At 40.7% G+C, this 25,862-nt stretch overlaps 1 protein-coding gene across 1 annotated transcript in view; it reads right to left on the bottom strand.

Moving 5' to 3' along the window:
• pard6gb (par-6 family cell polarity regulator gamma b) overlaps window positions 1-24,903 on the bottom strand; it is a 30,764-nt gene extending 5,861 nt beyond the window's left edge. Inside the window, exons 1-2 of the mRNA XM_017419493.3 lie at window positions 24,601-24,903; window positions 18,226-18,448 (exon numbers count right to left, since the gene is read on the bottom strand). Of these exons, the coding sequence (XP_017274982.1) occupies window positions 18,226-18,448; window positions 24,601-24,672 (295 nt within the window). The 5' untranslated portion in view covers window positions 24,673-24,903. The remainder of the gene's footprint in view (window positions 1-18,225; window positions 18,449-24,600) is intronic.
• Window positions 24,904-25,862: the final 959 nt, after the last annotated feature.

Below are 25,862 nucleotides of genomic sequence, written 5' to 3' on the forward strand. Positions count from 1 at the left end.
GAGGACAAATAATACCTTTTCTGTTCAAATTGCCAACCCGCCACAGTGGCCTGTGTGTTGATCAAATTCACCCGCCACTTCAAATATTTACCCGCATTTGGCCGGTGGCGGGTGCTAATTTCCGGCCCTGATTTACTTTATAGGTAGGAGTACTATACAAGCTCTAAAACAGCTTGGTAGATGAAAACCAGAATCTGCCATAAGAATCTTTTTGATATTTTGTCCTGCAGCATTACAACCCCACCTTCTAGTACCACAGCCATAAAGTAATTGTCTAACACAGCTGCTTGAACCCATGACAGCAGAAAACACCACTTTAACCAACCATAGTGGGGTCAGGGGACAGGGGTCAGAGGTGAAAAGACGGCTTCTGGATGACTTCTTAAGTCCGTGGTTGCCTGTTCGTCTGCACAATGTGACACTGAAGGAATGTGGTGGTTAAAAGTAGATGGAGACATGAAGGCCTGTGCTGCTTTGACCTACAGCAACTTGCTGTTTCACGCTCGCCGTGACGGTGATAAAATCCATCTCTGGGATGTTGTTGAAAACGTTTAACAGAACCTGAAAATGTGGCCAAAAGAAAAAGGCCAATGAGAAGCTAGTGGCAAATTGGTTTCTTTTTGGTTTTCGGGCCTTATTAAATGCCCCATGCTGTTTTTAAACTTACAAACGAAAGGGAAAAGAGGAAAGCCGGGCTTTGTTCCAACGAGGCCCACCTCTAGTTAAGCAAAGCTGTGAAAACAAGGTGTTTTAAGGTTTTAACACTTTTCCCAAAGTCTTCCATTAAAACACAAGAATTTGAGAGTTTTATGATCAACCATTAGGATGTCTCAACTGGTTTGTTCCTGGCAGGTCTTCTTGCTTTCACCACTAACTCACCACAACTAAAATCACAGCTGAAGCCGTCTCACATCTTAACTTTTGGTACATTTTTATGCAATTTGCGAGTAAAAGAAAACAGGAATAAATGAAGTTATTCAACAGGAAATATGTTTAAAGTGCAGGGCTGACTGTTTTTATTAATTAACGTTAAAAGGTGGGCTTCTAGAGACAAACGTGAGCGGTTCGTGTGAAACACAGCAGCGTCGTAATCACTCCTCAGATGTTCGGACTAATGATGTTTGAAGAGGTGTTTGGGGCCGGGGTCGTGTGCGGTATTTCACACAGGGCTTTGTGAAAACTGGCACACTGCGCCAAGACAGGTATAAGAAATATACTCGACAAAAACAGGCTGATGTCAGGAGAAAACCAAACTAGCCTTTAAAACCAGAACCGATGAGGATTTTAAATATAAATAGTGTGGAATATATCGTGGAGACATAATGCCTAAATAGTGTAGTAAATGAGCATGTCTGGCTGTGTAATAAATAAAAAATAGGTGCTTTTTGGGCAGTAAAAAAGAAAAACTTGTATAACATTATTCTTTCTCATCATCATAACGATTAAAGAGAATAAACAAGTTTATAAGTTCATTTAAAATGCAGCTTAATAGCTTAATAGGAGAAAAGTCCCCTTATTTATGTGGCCGAGGGACAGAATAAACACTTTAGTGGTGGTCCCCCACAGTTATGACCCTCTGTGATGATATATTTATTTGGAGATATGACCCCAGACACTAGTAGCCCAGCAGAGATTCTTTGGAAAACACACAGCCTTTTCACACTGCTCCACATCGTGCACCGAAACTCAAGAATGTAAAACCCTCCGACTATTATTAAAAAATATTTACCAAACTTCTCCTTTTGCATAAGCATGCGGTCTTGCTACATTTAACAAAATATCCTTGCAGCTGTAAGGGAATCAGATCTAGTTACATTGCTAATAACTTGGTTCTGCTCCCCAAAAAGGGACAAGTTACAGCAAGTTTCAAAGAATAGTTGGAGATGGGTTTTTGGAAACATGCTCGCCTGCAGAAAATTACATAAAGAAAAATTGGTATTAATTCAAAATGGGAGAGATTTATTCCTTAAAATGTTAACTTTTGGTTTGACAAGAGCTCTGGGTCAAGAAGCACAGCAGAATAATGTGCCAGCTGTCAGTCTGAAACCACTTCTGGAGATGCAGGAGGTTCACGAGACGACAAAGTATATTCATCTCCAGAATACAGAAGATGCCTGTAACCGCCTGCAGCTGTGTCCGAAGCACATCCAGCTACAGTCCATCTATGCATGTGACATTCCTGCACCCGGACAACCCCCTCCAGCCCCCCATCTCGTCTTCGTCCAAGCGTGACAAAGTTGCTTAGTGACAGCAGAGACTACAATCACAGTTAAATGGGAGAGACAAGGCTCATAAAGAGAATAGTGCGGGACTCTGCTGCCTTTTGCATTAGGTCACTGGATGCTGTGGCAGTGGGCTTTACTCTGGGCCCCACAGACAGAAATTAAAAAACACACACACACACATACAGCTGGAAGATCCCCACTTTCAAACCCAGCAGTTTTAATGGCAGGAAGTACAAAGGGACGAAACATCACATGACAAAGCACATCCTTGCAGGACAAAACATTCTGACCCTGCACAATGCAGTTCAGTAAGCATGCTGTCTGTGAAACATTTCTCTTTTTTTCCTGCTTGCATTAGAAAAGAAAAGATTTAATGAAATGCAGAGCACTCTGTATAACCCAGTGTGGGTCAGAAATAAGTTTACATGCACACCAGCAGTAACACCCCCCAATATCCAAACAGAAAAACAAGCTGTATTCAGTATTTCTTTTCCACTCTTTTGACTAACAACACTTCGTCAATTTGTCCAATACAAGGTGCAAATAAACAAGTATTCTTGGAGGGAAATGGGAACTATCTGTGTGTTTAAAAGGTCAGGGCTTTTATCCAACACTAACATTAAAAAAAAGAATCCAAACAGAATAAAGGAACATTTTTTAAACATGCAAACATATTTCACATTCTTGCAGGGGAGGTTCAGGCAGGGCCTGGAGTGGAAATTGGAGGAGCTAAATAAATATACCAGATTATAATAGACAGCTGCACTGAAGTTTGAGCTTTAATTCTGCACAACCTTTACACCAGTATGTGTATGCAACATTATACAAAAGGAATAAATTCACAAAAGTGACAGGATATAAAAAGATAACTTTACCCATGAAGTGAATCTTATATTTCCACCTTATCTGTTGTAGATGGCTCTTTGATTGACCTCAGTTCGGAGAAACAGTTCATTTCTAGAGGCTGCACTGGAAGTGCTACAGCTAGCTGTTGCTGTTTGCATTTTTAATTAACCACAGTTCTATGTAACTAACCATGCAATGTAAAATTTACATAAATCTAAAAGTTACACAATTGCCTTTGCAGAAAGTGCTATGGATAACTTTTAAATTAGTTGTTGCAGGACAGTAGCAATGCATTGGGTTTTGTGCTTGGACTTAAAACTCAAACAGTTTGTAGAGCCATCTACGCCAGGTAATATATTAATTGTTCATAACCTTTCCACAGAACCTACTTCGAAAGGTCCAAATTATTTTTCAGATAATGACAAACAGAATAAACTCTCCTTGAACTGCCAAGAAACAAGAGGTATAATATGCTGCCCACTGCCCTGCAGTGGCTTGTAAACTCTCATTTCAACTCCTACACTCAGACAGACTAATCAATCCAGTCAGAATTAGACTATTTTTTCAAATTGGGAATGTTGAAAGAGCTATGTGCAACAAATAAGATGTTAATTGTTGTTAATCACAACCTTTTCACAGAATCCAACATTAAAAAGGTTTAAACTATCCCTTTAATTAAAAATAAATAAATCCCACGCAGAAGAATAAGTGCATTTTCCTTCAACCTGCTCATCAGACTGGGGAAAAAACAAACAAACAACCCATAAAACCTTGAAATTAATGCAGATACACAATCATCCATATCGACAGCATACTTCAGGTAGATTAAAAAAAAAGATTTCAGGGTCAGATTTGCCTTGCACCAAAACTGTCTGCAAAAGAACAAGAAAGAAAAGCGCTGGTTTGATCTCCTGATAAACCCTTTTGTGTGCATTTACAGTACAAGCTGTGCAGCATTTTGCACGCACCCCCATTCATTCCCACTCTGCCATCAGTCACTGCAGCACACAGAGGCCGGGCTGCACATCTGGGACAAGTTAAAAAAAAGGAGCTGCCTCGACTTCGCCGTCCTGGCCCGGCCTGTGTAGTGTGCTGGGGTGTGGAGGGAGTCGCAGGTTTAAGATTTGTTGAGGGGAAGTGGAGTGCCTTTAAAAGGAGGAGGGAGTGAACGTGTTCACTTGGAAATTAATCTGCTCGAGTGTAAAGGAGAGCAGAGGCAGATATCCAGCAGTGGGGGAGGAAGGGTGAGACATCAAAGAGGGAGGAAGAGGAGAGAAACGCAGCAGACAGGTCTTGCATTCCTCTGAAAGGGAACGATCTACACTCTGTCAAGCGGTTCTGATCATAAAGCGATGTTGAGGTTTTGCCAACTTCCTTTCTTCCATCTTTTTCTGCTTTTAAAGCAGCTGCCTCTCTCATGCTTCCAAGCCCCCAAACACATGCTGTTAGTTTAAGCTGTCCAGAGTCTCCACTGCCATCTGGCCCACAGGTACCCAGGCTGCTTTCACTGCTCACTACATGAGGGAAATATGAACACGTCACTGCTGGATACGAACAAAATCCAAATACTGCGCTCCTGCTGGGTAAAGTGGGGCTTCTGCAGTACGCTTTTCAATGCGATTACAGACATAAAGACTGAAGGCTCCATCATACTCCGTAAGAAGTCGGTTCGCGGTCACGTGGTTGTGAGATGTTTGTTTTCACAGACACCTTTCATCGTCCACGAGACACTCGGATCAGATCTCCCGGGAAGCTCCTCCCTCCTCCTACAGCGTTAAAATGTCTTTTCAACTCTCCTGTCCTTGTACAGATTTTTGCTTCCCTTACTGCGACCAGACACTGAGACAGTACGAATCGTTTGGCGTTTGCAAACGACGAGAACGTGTCTCAATGCTGCCCGGCTGAGGCGAACTTCCTCCCGACCACCTCAACCACGAAGAGCCGCCTGTGATATTTCCTTCCACAAGTTCTTCATCAAATGACAGTCCTTTTAAGTTCATAGGTTCATGAACTTAACGTAAAGTTTTGCTGGAATGATTGTAAAGACGGCTGTATTTTCTAACAGCCTCCAGCAGCTTCTCAGCACAGCAGCAGAAGCAAAATGCTTCCATTAAAGCTCACCGGTTTTTCCTCATAAACACTCCTACAACAACTTCTGACCAGTCATACAATACTTGGGACAAACCTCTGTGAGAAAAAGTTTGTGCCGAGAAGTGGCAGACGAAGCTGCTACAAGAACAAAATTACGAAATTTTCATCACGCAACCACGTGTCAGAGCCAAATTCGTGACTTCTCATGGAGGATGGAAACCGATTGAGACTCAAGTGGCTTCATCAGGACTGCTGAAGTAATATATTCTACAGACGTTTCTGCAAAGAGAGAATTAGAAAGAATCAGGGGAAACAGATTCTCGTAGTGCGCTTGTGGCGCAAATCACAGCGACACATGCTTCAGACGTCACCACCTGTTTAAGTCTGTGTGAGCAATTAAAGTGGCTGTGCAGTTGAGACGGAAATGTTTAAAGCAACAGTTCAGATCTTTTGAAGAGGGGTTCTGCAAAAAGGTTATAAACATTTAATATATGTTGCAGGTAGCTCTTTGATCAACCTCAGTTCGAAGACAAAAAAAAATATGTGTAAAAATCACAGCTATGTGGATGAAAATGTATATGAAGCCAGACATTCGGGGGAGAAACTGAGCTAACAAAGCAACTGCAGAAGCCAATAAACTCTCAGTTCAACTCCCACATCAACTCATCAGTCGAGAGCCTCTTCAAGCACCGGTTTAGGTTTAATAAGTCACGGATGAGAAGATTTGCTCTCAACTGGACGCTTCTTCAAAATGCTAAATAAAGGGAGCAGAGTTTATGAGCCTACTGAGAAAAAGAATCATAGATCATTTGTAACAGTAAGTTTATATATAATGTTTTAAATTCATAAAAACAACAACAACAAAAAGAGGAATAAACTGAAGTTCAGACTTTGCAGAGCTAAAATTATTTATGCTCCTAAACAGCTGAAAAACAACTTTAATAAACGAACAAAAATTAAAAAAATAAAATAAAAACGGAGACAGGAGGAGTGCAAAACAATAAATCAACATGTAAAAAGAATGCAGTGGTTGCTGCGGAGGGTGGGTAAGCTGAAATATTCTCCACTGTGAAACCCATCTGAATTTAGCCAAACCACAGAGAATTGCAAAAACGAAGTTTTGTCTATTTGTCTGGCACGCTAACATGGGAACATCTTAATATCTGGAAGCCAGGTCTGGAATTGTACATTTTATTTCACTAACTTTACATGTTTCGAAACAGAACTTGAGGAAAGTGGTTGTGATACAAAAGGAGACCTAATGAGGTTTAGGATTAAACCTAACTCAAATCCAAATGTTGTATAAACAGAATTAGGTACCTTTGATTAACAAGCCAGAGGATAATATTCTAAAATTCAATGCAAACTCATAAATCAGTCATCATTTCTCTAACCAACCTTAAATCATTCTGTAGCAACATTTTAGTTAATTTTAAAGGTAAAAGCACATGTGTAGGCCTGTGACTTTCTAAAAAATGTATTTTGTGTTTAATGCTTATTATGCTCATCTTTATCAGATGTTTACTGTGAATCTATTAAAGTTGGTTTTATCTAACAAAGCGGTTCAGAGCAAATAACTTTCTTGGAATCGGTTCTCTTTCAGCTCACGCCACTAAAACCTGCTGCTACAGTATCACCAACTGGGTTTGGAGACCGAAGAAACCAACTAAAATGGCCACCGTTTAAATGTTCAGAGACAAACAGTTCAGTGGTTCCCAAATTTGGAGTTTGAACCCGACTTTTTGATTGTGGTAGGTCCTAAAATGATCTCCAGAACTCCAGTTAAATCTAAAAATGATTGGTAATAGCAAATTGTTGCAAGAGTTTGAAACAGTATCCATAAATACAAAAACAAAAGGTATAATGTTTTGTTGAGGCTTGTTTAAGTTTAGCCAGCAGATTTCTAGTTAGGTTTAAGCAATAAAACTACTTGATTAGGTTTAGAAATGGGTCTTCTACCTAAATCACATATCCTTTTTTAAATGCTGTTATGTTACAGGACACCACTTTATTGGTTGTCTCAGTGAAAACTCCAAACAGGAGTGCTGAACAACTGCTGACATTTGTTGAACAAGCAGAACAGAAGTAAAAAATCAGCAAAACCTTTGCTGAAATTAGTAAAACCGTAGCTAAAAGCTACAATTAGCAAGACAGTAGCTAAAAGGAGCATAAGAGGACAAAAACAGCTGCTGAAGTAGATTTCACAGAATGTTTTAAAGAAATTGAAGCAATCTCAATGCATTTCTAAGGAACAAAACTTTATAAAGTATAAAAGTTACAAAAAAAACTAAGTCATCAAGTGGAAGTAGTTTGACTGGAAAATAAAAAAGGATGGAAGAAACAAGAAAGAAAAATAATAGTTCTCACAATAACTTAAATGTCCTTTTTTTTAAACTCCTCTGGAGAACAAACGTCTGCAGGATTCTGTCTGTGAGTTCATAAAGAGTTTTTTTTTTAAAATAAGTTTAAATAACTTATTTGTCAGTAGAGGAGACCAGCAGGATTAAAAAACAAACTTGATTAGATTTAAAATTTAGAGCTGGGTCTTATCTTAGCACAAACTCCTGAGGACCCACATCGGCCTTTGAAAACTTTTAGCTTCATCCGTTGTAACCCTTTGACACTGCTGCTAAAAATCACTTTCTAATCTTATCAGCTGCAGGTAACAGACAACAAGCAGACTAGATGGATTACTGCGTCTAACTCACAAGCCCTCCTACAAACTTCCAGACGGGCCAAGAAACGCTGGAGGATGCCACATTCAGACAGACGAGTGAGGAAATGAGACGGCCGGGCAAGGAACGGACAAAAATGTCTCCTGTAAACAGCTGAAAATCCCCAAGTTATCTGTTGCCGGCGTGCAAAATTCAGTGGCGTTTGTGTTCGGGATAAACACGAGGAACGAGAAGGGTTGAGACTGAGGACGTCTCGCTGAGAGGGTCTTTCATCAGTTCCCAGGAAACAAGACCCTTTCTCATCCACATCCCTGATGAAAACCATCACCCTTCACGACTTATAAGTGGCCAAATAAAATATTGTCTCAGAAGCAGAACAGGATCACTCTCATCCTTATCCAAGCAGAAAAAACACAAACATGCACCTTGTACACTGAAAACCTCCGCAGTGAAAGCTTTAAGAAAATTTGGGTATATTTTTGGGTCTGTTTAGAAAGAGTTTGGTATGCTGGAGTTTAAACCATGAACGAGGGATATGAAAAGCCCTTTTGACCTCCAGGTGTGGACACCCCCATGCTCTGAGTATAACTGGACAAGCTTGGACAGGTCTTTTCTCCCCCTGTTTGTCCAGCAGCACCTGAAACACCGACTCCCTCTGTTAGACAACCGAACACCATAACACAACACTTCCTGTGTGTGGTGACACATATCCTGGATTCTTCCTGCTCTATTGGCTTCATTTGTGGTTTACTTTGACAGATTTTTTTTTATTGGGTGGGGTGGGGGGTTGGGGGCGGGGGTCTTTGCCTTCTTTTTCTCTCTCTCACACACAAACACACACCATAACAAGAGTGTCTGTGGGAGTATTTCCACATGAGCTGTCAGTGTCCATTGTTTGAGAGTCTCTAGGCCACAATTCGTATCAGGACAAGAGTCAGGGCTCATTCCTCCCCTCCTCCATTCTTTTCCTTCCTCTCCCATCCTGAACTGCTGAGCTGGCCTGATTCAACCGCCAACTCGTGGCTCTACATGTTTAGAGAAGGGGGGGAGGGTGGGAGTGATGGGGGGTGAAGGCAGTGTCTTCTCACGGTGTGCCCGTCTACTTCTACCAGGCATCTATGAGTCAGCTCAGGAGCTCTTCAGACAGATTATTGAAAACTGGCCCAAGGTTGGAAGCTTTAATGAAAAGTTTATTAATGTTCATCGTTTCAGAGCTGAACGATCCAGTGATGCATCTGCTCAAAATCGAGGAGGACGATTAACAATAATCCTTTTGTATGACTAAGTTAAAAGTATGTGAGAGTATTTTCTTTTTCCTTTCACTCCCCTCCTGTCTCTGGACAGAATGAAAGATGCTCTTCTAATATTCAGGGGAAAAAGGTTCTTACATGCTTCACATCAAAGTTTAGGCTGTAAAAAGAGAGTACTTCTGATATTTTTGTCTCATCACATAAAAACTGGTTTCAGCACAGCAAAGCAGCTCAATCATACCTCCAGGGACTGGTATTTTGAAAAACATAAACAAGACGTGTATGATTTAGATGGCAGCTCTTGTGATTGTGACAGCCAATCAGAAAAGCCTTCAGGCTCATTTTTGTCCAATCAAATCACTCCGAGAGATGTTTTTAGCTGAACTACTGAACTACTACCAGAACGATGGGGGGCATGACAGTTCGTCTCATTGTTTTAGCCACATGACCTACATCAGGCAACGCACCGAGCTTTGTAAAGGCTTACACGGCTCCTATAGTACTGTGCACTACTGCTGTAAAACACTGACAGACAGGTGGGGGGGGGTAAAAAGAAAAAACAAACAAACTATTCTACAGATGCAAAGACAAAACAAAAGTTCAGATTATTTTAAACCACAATCAGAAAAGGTACTCAGTTTTTTTAAAATCTGTTCCCTTTTCTCATGAAAAACAATCAAAATGAGCTCTTATTTCATCAGCAGGGTTTATTCTTGAGAGATCCAGGAAAACTAAACAACCCTAAAAAAAAGGTGAACTCCCCCTCAACCAATGGAGACAGACTATTTCATGGAAAAGCACTGATGTGTTTGCGAAACAGGTATAGACACAAATGTCTTAAATCTAAATTTCATTTGCCGTAAATACTTCCACATAGGTGATGGGAAATTAAAGATTCAACTGAAAGTGAGGTTCCACAAGCCAAACTGGAAAACTGATAAAAATAATAAACATGAACCATGTCGGCATACAGGTGGAGTTCATACAGTTCAGCTCTGTGCAGATCAAATATTTGCATAAGCTCCTATGTTATGTGGATTTAAACTGGATCCATTCAAGCACTGCAAACTTTTCACACCATAAGTTGACCTCCAATGCTTCATTTTCAAGAGAAGTTGTGTGTTTGCAATGGATGTATGAACAGAGTCCACATTATTACATTACAAATCACTACAGCATTGTAGATTTTTCTTTGTTTCGCCCGAGTGTTAGCCTTGATACCAGCTGTTAGTATAACCTGCTTTCCTAACTAAGACTTATAAGCAAGCTGAGGGGCTCTGAAGCCAAGCTTGCCTGCAGTGAGAGCCTGTTTGCTGCGGCAGAGCTGTCGAGAAGCAGTCAGTCCCTCCTTTGTAATTACAGACTCTCAAAATAACTCTTCATGAAAGGCTGTCCTCGGTTCATGTTGTGCAAGCCGAGCGTGGATGCAAAAAAACTGCATGATGTCTCTCGAGCCAGACAAAGTGGACATAGTCAAATTCCTTAAAGGATTAGAAGGGTTTGGAGTACCATGCATTAAAAAACTTCTAACTTTCGCCATGTAAAGCCAATGGAACAAACACTCAAGAGAAATGAGCAAAAAACTTCACTGAATGCAAGAATTTGATCTGACGACTGCACTAGTCACCACCAAGTTAACAAATTTGCAGCCAATTTGTGCGCAATGATGATATTAGGTAAACGGGGATTTCCTCTAAAACATGCAAATCCTTTGCTCAAGCTCACGCGTGTGTTCCCAACTTTTAAAAATGTGAATTAGTGCAAGTTTTTCCACTGTTGCGCACACTCGCAGTGCATGCCTGGCCTTGTCCACCAGCAGAGCTGTAATTAGGGAGGAACTGCAGTGAGCAGTCTCGCAGCGAGCCGACTCTGCACAAACCAGCAACTCCTCCCTCAAAAAGCCCCACTAAACGCCCACCCGGCATCCAAACTCCCCGCGCTCTCACAGCCCAAACGTTCACCCTCTTCCCTCACTTTGCTCTGCCAAAACATGGCCTGGGAATTTTTTTCTCCGTATCCTCTTGGTAAGCCACTCTCATCATCCCCGTCCTGGAATTTGTGGTTATCACTTTAGGGAGATGCTTAAAACATTAAAAGGCTAAAAAAAATCAAACATTTAAAGCTTTTCTTCTATAGCTAAGCAATCATGACAAAAAATGAATCATTAAAGGAGTGATAATGTGCTTTTTAAACAATATGCTTACCCATTTTCTGACTCGGATATATTAATTTAAAACAAGTTAGCAATAACATCATCAAACTCATATCAATAACAATTCAACTCAAGCCACATGACCATCCTCCTGCTTTTGGAAGACTAAACAGTGTACGGCACCCACCAGAGACATGAAACTCTAAAATAAATGGTAACTTTTACCAGGAAAAAGGAAGGTAAGGGCTGTAAAGGGGTCTAGAATTACTAAGATATGTGGTAAGTATTAGAACAACACTATTTTCTTGTCGATCTCCTGAAAGTAAAGCAACAGACAAGGAACTAGTGATTCAGTGCTCTTAGAGGATAATCAAACACCTAAAGAACAGAACAGACACCCACACGAAGTCAGAAAGGTTAAGTCAAACACGTCACAGAGCTCGTTCTACTTTGAAGCCATAAATTAAAGGGAAAAAAAAAAAGCATTTCAGTCTTTATTTTGTCTCTTTGAAGGTTCCAGCTGATGAAGAGAGGCTGAAGTGGTGGATGTGGCTCAGGAAGCTGTTTGTTTGTCCCCTAAGGAGCGGCTAAATCCATCATACAATTTCCAGAACAAAGCTTGCGTCGATGGAAGATTAAGTCAATTTTAGCTAATTTTAGCATTTCTGAAATAGAAAGCAGCTGCATATGGAGTTCGTGTTTATGAATGTGGCAAACTGCAAATCAGATGCACATTTTAAGAGATTTGCAAGTCAAACATGAAAGGAACCATTTGTTCAGCGTCCTAAGAAAATTTATTTCCACACACCCAAAAGTGAACAATGTTGATTAAAGTTTAAAGAGAAATGAATTAAAAAAAAAGAGAAACATAGTTGGGGTTACTGACACAGACACTCCGGTCCTGTAATGTCTGGAAACTTTATTGTGGGGCAGCAGGGGGGCGGGGGTGTAGTTCAAAGAAGGGTCGTAAACCAAAATGAAAGCAGGGACTTAGGAAACATAAACAGCAATATAGTTCTGACAAACACAACAAAAGTTTTAATTAAAATGCAGGCCGTCCCCGTCGACTCAAGAACAAAGAGAGGCATTACTAATGTGTGTGTCAGCTGCAATGAAATAGTTAATTGGTAATCGACGATGTGCGTTTTCTGATTCTTCTCCATCCAAAACCGATACAAGCCCAGTGAGAATATTTTAAACTGGCCGCATGTTACGAACTGATGCAGGCTTTTTGTGCCAGCCGACGTGATTTAAAGCATCACTCAAGCTGGTTTTCAGTGGCCTCGCTTTCAGAGGCACAAAGAGGAGCTGCTCCGAGCTTTTACACGGCTGCTGCTGCGCTGTCCAGCCCCTGGCAGGAACCAGGCCTTTCCATCACACTTTAACCACGACGGACATTGTCTGAGAGAAGGCCACACACAGGTTTTATTAAGAAGCCACCCACACACACACACACAACCTAAAAGGTTTAATGACACAGAAAATTCCCCCAGTAGATACGGGGCTTTGTTGGACACAGAAATGCATGGGGACACATTTGCATCATTTTTTATCAGTGACTAGTTCCTAAAAACGTCACTTGCCTGGAATGAAAGGTTGAACATTTTCTCATGCTGCTGCCTTCTGAATATAACTGGTTAATGTTACTAAAATCTTTAAGAAGGTAAAAGTTTTCCTGGCGCTTCACCTAAATGTCCCGTCGGCTCAGAGGATAATTACCACACCAACCTGTGCAGTTTACTCTCTTTACCATCAGGCCAACTCCACTGTCTGTGGTTTTATCTTCATTTGTCCTTGGTAGTCAAAGCAGGCCTGAGGTCTCATATGAAAAGAATGAGGACTTGGTCTGAGCAGCAGCCTAGAAGAAAATTCCTGCGTGCATACCGAGATGATCAGCCACGCAGGTTGAACTGTGTTGCTGCCATCTTCCTTGGCAGGAAGAACTGCACACTTTCACCAGTTTCCAGGAAACAAAAACTCAAGAAAAGAAAGAGAAGAGACGCCTTTCACTGAACTCTGTCCTCCACCGGACAACCTAAGGTTGCTAAAACACAGAACAGACCACGCAGAGAGTCACAGAAAGCTAAGCAACAAGGAGGAAAATATTATATTTTCTTGCGACTGAATGCATTACATCCAAGTTATTGAATCAATTCAACAAAACCAAGAACAAAATCAAAATCAGAACAAGATAAAAAGATAAAAATAATATTATTAATAATAGATTTATTTTACTCTCATGTTAATCAGATGTCTCAGGACACTTTCCTGTGACGGCTCCTCATTTTTTTCAGTGATTATTTAATTTGCCATATGTTGTTTGCCCTTTTTACTCAGAAAAAAACCTCCCGTGAGACTGGATGTCAATACTTCAGTATGCAGAGAAGCAGCTCCTTAAAGTGACGATGAATACACCGAAACAATTAGCGAACAATCATTCAGTTATTTCAAGCAGCTCCAAACAGGCCGCATTATTAGTTGTCTCGCTTTACTCCCTTTAAACAGAGTAATCAGAGTGGAAATGACACCACAGCAGCCTGCTTTGCCGTTATCACATTTCTGATGCATAAAGAAAAAAAGCAAAAGGGTCAGGGGTCAAGAAAAGAAAAGAAAAAAAAATCATTTTCTTTGATCTCCAGGCATCTGTGTTGTCCCAGCTGATGAGAAAGCACCGGTCTGGATGGCTGCACAGTTAAGTTTTAACTGGCCAAGCTGCCGATACTTTACTTTTGTAAAAAGAAAACCGCAGCACGTCTCTCTTTAGCTTGGCTGATGATGGTATCTGCTCCCCGTTTTCCCAGGTGTGGACAGCAGTCGGGTTGCTAGAGCTCCATACTAAACAGACACAGCCTTGACTGAACTCGACCGCTCTCTATTTGCTTAAACTTTTAGCCCTTTGTCAAACAGGGCTCTCTTCCCTCTGTTGAAAGTTTAGTCTGTGCGCAGTCCGCCGGTACCATCTACAAAAACAACTCAATTTTCCCCACAAAACAGAGACTTTAGAAACAGGGATGTTCATTTTTGTCATGCATGGTGCAATTATGAACCAAAAACAAATATTAACAACAAGCTATTTTTGCAGTTTGGAAAAGATACATATGAGCTGCTGCCAGCAAGACGACCAAATCTGCCAGCCCCCAAAGCTCTTCGACACATTAACAGCCTTCGTTCACAAACCTTATTGTACTCCAAAAAAGAAGTAATTCACGAGATCAGCTTTGATACACTGTCTCTAAGATTTCACAACAAAAAGAAAAGTTGTTTTTCATGTAATACCAGTAAAAAAAAAAGTGAGAAAAGCAGAACTCCACATTCCTGTTAGTGTTATCTTTACCTAAAATAACAGTCGGAGCGTCGCCTGCTCTACAGCTCATCTGCATCTCCATTTGCACGAACTCGAGCGAGATTATGAATGAGAAGAGAGTTCTCCCGCCATTTCTCCAGATCAACATCTGACAAAACGTCAAGCCAGTTAAATGAGCGTTGGAGTGACAGGTGAGTAAAGCAGGAACTGCTGCATTTCATTAAAACTCACTTGGTAGTTTCTATGAACTCTTGCAAACAAAAGGCAAAAAAATCTAAACCTTCTAAACCTTCGCTTTTACCTTAAGAAAAGAGTTCTAGTATTCATTTTTTACCCTGTATGCATAACTTTCAAACAGAAAAAGATGCACGTGACCCCAGAGTAACACTTAATAATTAATCATCAGTCGACTACACATGACTTCATTTTTACAATGGCGCCTTGAACACTTGACTGGACAGCTTCACTCACTGAGCCGGTCTTTCACCACAAATCTTTTGATACATCTCAGTTTATCCTTCCTACCTTGCCTCGATCGCTCCTCCCTCCTTCTAAGTCTTTGTGCATGAGAAATAGACGTGACCCAGAACGACTGACTGCTCTTCCTCTCTCTCTCTGCGAACCTACAAATCAAACTAAAGTTTTGATGTCATCAAGAATTGGACTCAGTGATTAGCCAAACCAATGATTAAACCTCAGGACATAAAGATATTGTAGACGGTGAATAAAAGTTGATTATGGATGCAGAACCTCTCAACCAAAACAAATAAATAGAGAGATAGTGAAGTCCAGAGATTTTTAAGTCTACATTCAGAGGAATTATGATTGGTGTTATCTGAATGTTCCAAACTTTGGTGGTAAGAAAATCAAAGAAGGTTAAAAGGCCCATTGTCCTTAAGGGATCTCCCCAGTTTTACAACCATTTGGTCAGAAAGCACCTAATGCATCTTCTTTAATGTCTCTTTGCTCTCACCGGAGATGAGGACCCGGCTATTATCTACAAAGAGAGTATTCCTGGAGAAAAAGCCACATAGTTCAGATCCGTACTCTTTGAAAAAAGGTCATCAGTTAAGGAGCTGCCATAAGTCCCCACGGGGGAGTAGCAGGCATTGTCAGCAGGATTCTCATTGTATCTTCACAAAACTGTGGCACGTGCTCAAGTGATTTCACCAACCATGGGAGACCTAAGGCTGGAAGGGAGGGTCAGGCAGATAAAAGAGATATGATATAACTATTGTTAAACGGAGAACGAGGAGGAAAAGGATGCACACAGGCACACAAGAGTTATCTGATCTGACGGTCAAAAGGTTCAAACAGCACTAAACAATCTGAGCAATTAGTTCACTTCGATCTCATAGCTATAAGTTCAAATTAGGTCAAGTAAAACAAAACACGGTCCAATTAGTTTTTATTTCTCCTCTCCCCTTTTTGGGTTTCATCATTAAAGCTAATAACTTTCTTGAAACTCCCCTACATTATAGTCTGTGAAACAAACACACATTTTAACCTCTGACACCTTTTGTTTGCGCTCCAAGATGATAATCTTCTTTCCCACCTTTTAAACAAGACAGGAAAGTATATTTTTTATGGGCTGAGCTGTCAGACGTCTCTGTTTTTCTGATTTCTGTCCACATGAAAGCTTAATCAGCTGGTGAGTCACTCTGATGTGATGCGTGTGAAGCCTTTTCTTTCATGTGTCTGCTGACCGGGAGGAACGGTGACACCACTGGTGACCCGTGCTCACAGGCTGGTACTGTCTGATACGGTCATTATGAACACACACACTTTCTCATCCCGGCAGCACACTGGGTGCACGGCATCTCCACTCAGGATGGAGGTACTCACACACTCACCTCTTTGTCCGGCTACTAACAAAGGACTGCAGACAGCTCAGTCAGCTTCTGCATCACATTCTTTTAAACCTTGTCATCATCTCAGTGTTGTGCTTAAACCACCAAAAACACACAGAAAACTCAGGGAAAAACAACTGGGTGTGTTTTAAGTTTTTTTTTTCTAAAGTGCTATGGACGGCTGCAGAAAGTGAATTATATTAATTCACAAGAAACATGGCTCTAGGGCTCTAAGAGGTGGAACCCTTCAGAGGTATAAATAGGAGAAGCTATGTATTTATTTAAGGCAAAACTGATTTATTATACTCCAAATGAAGTCTAACTCAACTCATATCATTACAGTCACATTCAGTATATTGAGTACACCAGAGGATGAAAAGGATATTTTAAATCTTTACTTTGACTGGATCTCCCATCTTGAATGAAGAAGGTGGTGCTGATGGTGGAGAGAAAACTACCTTCTAACTGGATGAAACCTCCAGCTCCACCTTTAGTCAGCTCAGAGTGTCACTGGGTTCAAAACGCAACCTAAAACTCAAATAATAAAAACGTATAAACAATATTCAGAAGACACTGCAGCCTTCTTTGGGCCAAACTCATGTCAGTCAGACTGTGGTGAACGATCGTGAGGTTTGATGAGTTTAATATATGTCAGAGAACGTAGATGTTATAGAGTTCGTCTTCTGGGCTAAAGAATTAAGCAAACATCATCCCTCAAATCCATTATTCCCATTGTCATCCCTGGGAAAGTCTTGCTTATTTCAGGAAGAAAATGAAAAACCATATTTTAGATATTTTAGAGCAGAATAGCTCTTTAGTCAGAGTCCTAACACTAAACTGAGCAGCCTGTAATTCTGACTTGTTAACAATTAAAACATTAGGAGCGTTTTGAAATGTAAAATTAACATAGGGGACCTCAAACTTTTAAGAAGCCGAATCTCCATAAGATCAAAAACTTCCAAAACTACATTTGAACCCTATTTTTGACGAAAACCCACAACAAGACTTTTCAGAGCCTCATAGACAGCTTTTGTGTTTTAACCACGAGACGACAATTAAAACAATACCACGGAGTGCACGCAGTCATTACAGAACCAAGTGAGGGACCTTCCAAGGAGGATTAAGGATATGAATAGATGTGAATGTTGATAGATTCATTTGTATGCTGGACGACTTGCTGGCACGCAGTCAACACCCACTCTAAATTTGGGATCAATGAGAAGCAGAGATGGAGAGAGGACTGCGTTCCCATTTAGTGCTCTGTGCTTTCGCTATTAAAACACACGCTCAGAAACGCAGCGAGCTCCTTAAGGAGACTCCCTTTTCATGCAGACCTTTTGTATCTCAGTAATGTCTGGTATGCCGGGACACAGGCTTTGCTCAATGACCTGATTTCTATAGGACTGCCGAGGCACCCGTCTCTGTTTGTGTGCGAGTTCATCTGCCTGCAAGCCCTTCCTCTGGATAAGGCTCAGGACTTAACTGGGCAGACAGACTCAGACCCAGACTGATCCAGCAAATAAAGAGGCTGGAAAACAAAAACACACAAAGTCTTGCATGAAAAGGACCCAGAGTCGAGCATAACTGGATGAGAAAACATTCTGTGGCAGAACTTAATTCAAGGCAGCACAATCATTGCAGCCAAAGACGCAGTTAGTGTCAAAGATGTTGTTTTATAGGGATAGTATCATCAAGATATGCAAAAAGCAATAACCTAACCAGATGTAATTGAAACCAATAAGCCGTTTCACACCACAAATTAGCTCAAAAAGGATACACAAAATCTAGCATAGAATTTCAGAATAAGTAGGGACAGTTTTCACAAACTTTACCTTGTTTCTGTATGAATATCCTCAGGAGCGGATGAGCCGTTGACACCGCCTTGCAAAAGTTGTCGTCGTTGTTAATCGGCAGCAGGTCCCCGTGGACGTCGGCGTAGCCAATCATCACCTCCATATTAGCAATGCGGTGAATGTGGAGTATGAGTTTGTAGAACTCCTCAAACTTGCCCGGCTTGACCCGGTCCAAAGAGAACCTGCGGAACTCTGCTCCATACTGAAGAGACGGAAAAAGAAAACAAAAAGTTGATCCAACCAGAAGACGAAACGAGGTTGTAAAGTAAAGCGTGGTGCTGACAAGGCAGCTTCTGAGCATTACATAAAGTTAATTAGCATTTATACTTTGAAAAACCGGTTTTAAAAACAGCCAAAACACTTTTTTAACATTTGCATAACACAGCAACTGGAAACAATAACCTCAAGGGTAAAAAAAAAAAAGAAAGGAGCAAGAGTTGCTTATCTTGCACCTACTGCCTTCTTCTAGAAATAGTTCAACCTTGTAGAAACAAGGAAGCTAATTAACTTTTGCTGCTTTTGTGTGGGCTGTGATAGGGTTGAGGAAAAAAATAAATAAAAAGCTAGCTCCTACCGAGCTTAAATTAGTATAGGAACTGAAAACGAGAGGAAAACCCGTCTATGGTCAATGAACAGAACCATCAGATTTTAAAAATAAACCCAGAATGAGAGTGCCTTAAAGTCCAAGACATCTAAATAACTCGCTCCAACATACTTATTCAAAGACATTAACATCTCAGATGAAGCTTCAGGAAATAAAATGTAAAGTTTATTAAACAGTGTTAAAATACAACGCTATTTTAATTTTTTTTGTTTAAGACAGCAGCAATCCAATTTGGCCTCAGCCCCTCTTCGACTAGCGGTTTAACTCTTTTTTTCCCCTCAAACTCACAGAGCCATCTACAACAAGTAAGATATTAATTGTTCATAACCTTTCCACAGAACTCCACTTCAAAGGATCTGAACTTTCGCTGTAAGGGTCAAGGAGACGCTCAACATCTCTGAGTGGGAATAAAACCAGGAAATGGGATGCGCCCTAAGAAGGGAGTTCACGGAAAGCACATGATCTGACAAACACAAACACAGCACAGGGCACAAAAATCACAACTTAACAAACCGCAGGAATCGTGTGAATCACAGACATAATTTGTAGGCTAAGGTGCTGTTTGTTAGAGTAATCCTTTGCTCACACTGGAAGAAAGTCCGTATCAGAGCGGGAAGAAGAAGACTGCTGACACTGTAGCTGAAGGGTAGGGGATACATTAACCTGCTCTGTAATTAGAAGATGACATACGAATTTAAGAGGAGGCATGTTAGGAGACTACGGGGAAGCCAGATTTACTTAAAGCAGCTTGAGAAGCAGCTTCTGGAAAACTTGGATACCAACTTCCGTTACAGGATGACACAATGAGCGGAGAAACAGGTTTTATCAGTGTTTAGCAGGGCTGTTAGCATTTTGGAAACCGAACGAAGCGGCTCGAACAGACTAATTAACTCTGTATAACTTGCACATTAACACTTGGCACAACAAAATGTGCCTATCCTCCGTCACCTCTCCGATTATGAAAGTTTTCTCGGTACAAAATGTTGCGTTCGGCTTCAACAATCTGTTTTCACATGCAGAACCAGCCCCGGGCTACAGACAAGTCTCAACATGGAAGGATTAATCACAAGCTCAAATACTAAACCCAATACTAAGAATAAATCACTATCAGCATGACATCACTTGTCCTCCCTGCCAATCGGGACAAAGCGATGCCCAACAGGCTGAAACATGTCTGGGGCCTTTTAACTGACATGCAGCAGAAAATGGAAGATAACCAACCTGCGTCTCTGGTCGGCCCGGGCTTTAACATCATCCACGGCAGGTTAAAACAGTTTCAAAAGATCTTTTTTTTTTTGTTTGCTGCAATGATAATTACAGCACTAGTTTTTTTAAAAACAAAAAACAAATTGCACAGTTAAGGTTGAGTGGAGATAAAGAAAAAAAGAACCCTTACTCCCCTCTTTTCACCCACCTACACATAATCCTTACACACACACTGTGATAAGAGCTTTAAGTGATTGAATCCAGTTCCTTACGAAGGCTCCACGACAGGCAGCCAGACACCTCCAGTGTTATCTCTGATAAGCTTATCGCTGGGACAGTTTCCCCTGAGAAACCCAAACATGAACCACGAGCACAGGAGGAGGAGGAGGAGGGGGGGTCACTTCAGCGTCACTTTTCCACCTTGTTCGCATTTCCTTGAGGACAACTGTGCAGATTATTGGTTTGGAGGCTCTGCTTAGCCTGCATCAAGTCAAAGGCTGTTTGATTCCAAGTTTTATGCATTCAAGCCCACACCTGATTTACATTATGCTGGCAAAGATGCTAAAACACACAGCTTTGTGTGTCGGAAAAAAACAAAGAGAGAAGAGTGAGGAACTGATATAAAGTTCAACAACATTGTGATCACATTATTTCTGTAATATTGTGCAGCTTTAATACATATTATTAAGTAACATGTTTACTTGATGTTTGAATTTCTGTGTTTGGAATAAACGTTGAGGGAAGACGCCGATAGCGCGAGGCTGAAAAGGACATTTTTACTTTCTACTAAATTAGCCACGCAGACTGGGTTTAATCTGGGTCAATCTGGATTTAGACGAGTTTAAGACAGTGTTCACTCGGACCACGAGCCGAGACCAGACAACAGCGGCCGAGGCTGGGCTCGATCCAGATCAGACAGTAAACAGCTGCGTTTCTGTTCACGGGCGAAGAAAGTCTGAGGTGATCTTTTCAAACGCTGCGTCATAAAAACACGCATGAAGTTCATTTCCTTTGACTGGCTTAAAAATACCTGATTAGTGTCCAAAAAAGGGGAGGAAGTACAGAAAATGCTGCATGTGGCTGGATTTAGAAATGAAGCTTGACTAAGGAAGACACTAAGACACGAAGGTTCTCACCTACATATAAAGAAAAACTTGTTAAAAAACTCTTGTTAAGGAAAGAGGCCTGCTGCATGTTTCCCTTTATGTTCACAATTACTGGCCATGTTTGTTGAGCCAACACAGAAACATCTTATTACTCGTATGAATAACCTGCTCTGTGCGTCACAACTGATTTGCATTTGGAAGCCACTACAACTTGGCTTTGTTTGTTTGTTTTTTTAATGACGAATGCCACCAAAAGCAAGCTAAGATTTTTATTTTTTTGTGAAACTGAGGATAGTTTTCAGTTTTTTCCCCCTATAGGGCATTCTTTAAAAAAATAAACTGGGTTTAGGCCTTATTCAACACTGATTGAATCACATTACTGCCATTCTGGACTGGACTTCAGTTGTTGGAGCAGGTTAAACTGGATTTAAAACAAATCAGAGCAACATTATTACCATGGGTTAGACCACATGGAAAACAATAAATCTTTAGAGCAAAGATTCAGAAAACTGATTTATTTGTCAGAACAAGTATCAAACTAAAACTAACCCAAGAGAAAAAAACAAAAACATCCATCCATCCATTTTTTTTTACCCACTTCTCCTTTCTGGGTCACAGGGAGCTGGTGTCTATCTTCAGCAGTCACTGTGCGAGAGGCGGGGGACACCCTGGACAGGTCACAAGTCCATCACAGGGACACACAGAGACAAATGAGACAACCATTCACTCTCACTCACACCTAGGGACAATTTAAAGTTGCCAATTAACCTAACATGCATGTTTCTGATCTGTGGGCGGAAACTGAAGTAAACCCAGATGAGCACAGGGAGAACATGTAAACTCCACCCAGAAAGACCCCGGGTCAGGAAGCAAACCTGCGACCTTCTTGCTGGGAGGCGACTGCCCTAACCACTGCTCCACCGTGCCAAAACAAAAACAAAATCTGGATAAAGTCACAGCGATCTTTTCACTCGGTCAGATTCTACAATCAATGCGAGATTTTGAAGCGAAAAAGAAAAAAGTGCCCTTTTTTTAACTATCAACTCAAAGCTGCTGTTTGAGTTTTTAAAAACGATCTCTAGACATAATTGATTATTAAACATCTGCCGGTCAAAAACCATGAGTTACTTCTCAGTAAATAAGATTTCCTGAGTGGTCAGATGTCACTAACTTCTCCCATCAGGTGAACATAAATGACTTGACACGAACAGTTACACGATACACAAAAAACCCAACAAACACAAGCGGAGGGAAAACAAAATGATAAAAAAGATAAACACTTATAAGTGATGTAACTGTCTGTTAGATGAGTTCTATCTGATCTAAAAGAGGAAACGTGTGACGTTATGCGACAGTGAGTCAGAGCCGCAGTGATGTGCTGACGTTGAGGAGGTTCACCATCCTGGTGCATCGGTCACACCCACAAATAATCTTTGGCAGATCCACTTTTGTGTGTGTGTGTGTGTGTGTGTTGGGGGGGGAGGCAGAAAGACAGAACTGGTCCTCCTTCGATGGCTCTAAAACCCTTTGATGTTAGTGTGTGTTTAAGGTCAGCCCTGCTTGTCCAGCTGCTGTCACCTGTCAGAGCATCTGGTCGCCATCTCACAGTCAGATCTGAAAGGTGTGTGTGTGTGTGTGTGTGTGTGAGTGTCAGCCAAAACTAAAAGTGAGAACACCTCTGGACAGACTGAGTCAGCTCTCTGTTACAGGATGTCAACCAAAACGAAGGCGTCCATCATTCTTTACTCACACAGACGCAGAGGCGGAGTGCTGGCACGAGCACGTTCACAAATACCGAGGTGTTAAATCTACATCCAGTCGGTGCGGCTCGGTGCTTCGAGACTCTCAAAAAGTTACCGGTTCAGCAACAACCCAAAATAAAACCCACTTCTTGTCAAGCAGGGGTAACACAGCTCCAGATATATCCTTTATTTTCCCCTGAAAAATGATCATTAAACTGATATTTTGGTCTACAAATGAATAAATTCACTTACACGACTCTATTATTGGTCTGAATCTGTGGGAGTTCATTAAATCCATCCTCTAGACCCAAATCCAGTCTTATCTGGACCCAGATTGGTTGGTAAATTTTAACAGAATTATGTTTTCTTTTAATCTGCACACGTTTTCCTACATTTACAGTAATTTCTTTAAGGTGACGCAGCTTTTCTAGCCTTTATGCTGACTTCTGCAGTCAATATAATACAGATATAAAAGTTAATTTAATAAGAAATCAACATGGTTGCTGCTAAAAGACTAAAGTGGAGAGAAAAAACAGGAGGTTTATATCCGAACAGGACAGTCTCTTGTGTGTTAATGCTGGACGTTTAATAAAGTTTTGTCTCAGAGAGAGTAACAATTATTAAAATCTGCATTACTTCAACTTTAAACACTACTTATAGGAGCCAACATTGAGACTAAAATCTGAACTGAGAGCACAGAAAATAAATAAAAGGTCTAACATCTATTAAAGGAATGCATGTCGCCCGCCACTTTTTATCTCAGTTTTCAGCTAAACTCATTTTCTGACGAGAAGGGTTGGCGTTTTAGCAGTTTTGGTCATTTTGCGCTCTCATGGGATATTACATGTTACTGTTCAGAGTACAGTTTCAATGACTCTCAGCTACTACCATTTCTGTAAATCTGACTGGGTTGCAGCCATTTCTGCAATTCGCCAAGTCAGTCAGCCGTGGAAGCCACCTTAAATGGACTTCATGGGTTCGTTGTTCGTGAGATATTTTGCTAACAGACAAATGGAGTTGATGGCGTAAAGTTAACGCCAACGTTTCAAACAAAAGATTTTAAACAATCTCATTCATAGCCATTCTGGCGTTCTCTGGGATCAGCTGGCTGTGGCGGCCATCTTGAAATGGACTGACTCCAAAAGTCAACCAGCTGTAGATTCACATCAAGTGATTACTTACTGAGAGTTTCCTTAAAATCAGTCAAATGCTTTATGAGATATTTTGCTAACAGACAGTATATGTTCACCTGGATGAAAGGCATAAATAGACTCCTGTAATCGATCTATCAGTACAACAAACATGGTTAAAAATAAAAAATATGTCTTTTGTAGTGCGTGTGTGAAAACATCTATATAAACCCTGTTCAGTCCTACATTTGACCTTAAATTAATCAGACTAACTGCTGTGATGAGGCTGAAAGTCTGCGACCAGGATCACCTGGAGACATCCGGTTTTAAACAGGTGAGATTTTGCAGAAGGTGTGAAAAAGTCTCCTGGAAAACAATGTTAAAGCAGCTCTCTGACCCCCCCNCTCTCCTTCAGCAGCTTCCTGACAGAGAGGGGAGATCCAGAGTCTGCAGTTTCCACAAACATCCAGAAAGATCAAAGCAACGCACAGGAGGAAACTCACCTTTAAACAAACAAATAAAAACAAAAATCACCTTTTATTACATTTTTTATTTTAACCACTTACCTTGCTTTTCACTTCCACGGCGTTACAAATCGCACTGCGCAGAGGCTGGGACTTATTAAAACTCCGGTTCATTTTTTTTTTTTTTTTGAGGGGAAAAAGAAAAAGAGGAAAAAAATAAAAAATAAACACAACTTCAGCCTCTTTTCGCCCGCAGAAAAGAGGGGCTCCAGTCCTCCTGCTCGGCTTCTTCCAGCAGAAAACTTTCCCCCAAAGTTCCTCCTTTTTTTTCAGAGAGAGAGAGAAAGAGCTCCGTCAAACGCGACCAGGCGGCAGAAAAGCCAGACGGAGACTAAACCGCGCTGACTTGTGGAGCGGCGAGAAGTTTGGAAATGACGTCATCCCTCCGTGAAAATATGGGATTCTGCGGTGCATTCAGGGACAGCTCGGAATTCCCCGTTCTCCCCACTCCGGAGCGCTTAAACCCGAAAGATCGAATCAAATAAACCAGATTAGGGGCTCTAAATGTGTCTCCTGTAAAAAATTCATTAAAATATACGCATCTTAGCAGGAGATTTTAAAAATTAAACATGATAGGGACGAAATAAATATAACACAACAACAAAAATCACTTCAAAGAAAGGTAAAAATGCCCTAAATGTCCACAGATGCATGTTAAGATAATTGCAAAAGTACTGAAAATGCAACCTAAAACATGTTGAAATGACTTTAAATAAAGGAGCAATAAAAAAACTACATAAAATGCCCCCAAAGGAAATTCAGAGCCACAACAATACTGATAACAACAAAATGATAATAATAATAAAAATACAACAAATTGTCACAAAAAAAGCTAAATAAACACAGATAAGCACACCACTGCAGAGTGCTTATGTCTGGATGTAATGATTACAAAATAGATAAAATGCCTAGAAAAACAAAGTCAGAGAAAGTTGCATGAAATTACCACAAAAATCCAAGCAAACCAGCAAGTAGCTGACAAAATCCAAAATGACTACAAATATAGACTAAACTACAACAGAGGAACAAAAATACTGCAAAGACTCAAATTCCTGATTCAAGCTCATATTATTACACTTAATTAAAACCTGTATGAAGAACACCAAACAAGACAAATCTCAGTGTTTAAATACAAGTAGCATTAACTCATTTTCATCTATTAATTAAAAATAAAATGTTATAAACTAGATGGGAGACTGTGACGAAGTCAAGATTCAACACAATCTGCTGTCTTCCCTAGATAGATAACTTTTACTAATTGGCTAATTATAATATATATGAATGTTTTTTCTATAATTGCCCTG

This window comes from Kryptolebias marmoratus, linkage group LG5 (assembly GCF_001649575.2).
Source record: "Kryptolebias marmoratus isolate JLee-2015 linkage group LG5, ASM164957v2, whole genome shotgun sequence".
Classification (NCBI taxonomy): domain Eukaryota; kingdom Metazoa; phylum Chordata; class Actinopteri; order Cyprinodontiformes; family Rivulidae; genus Kryptolebias; species Kryptolebias marmoratus.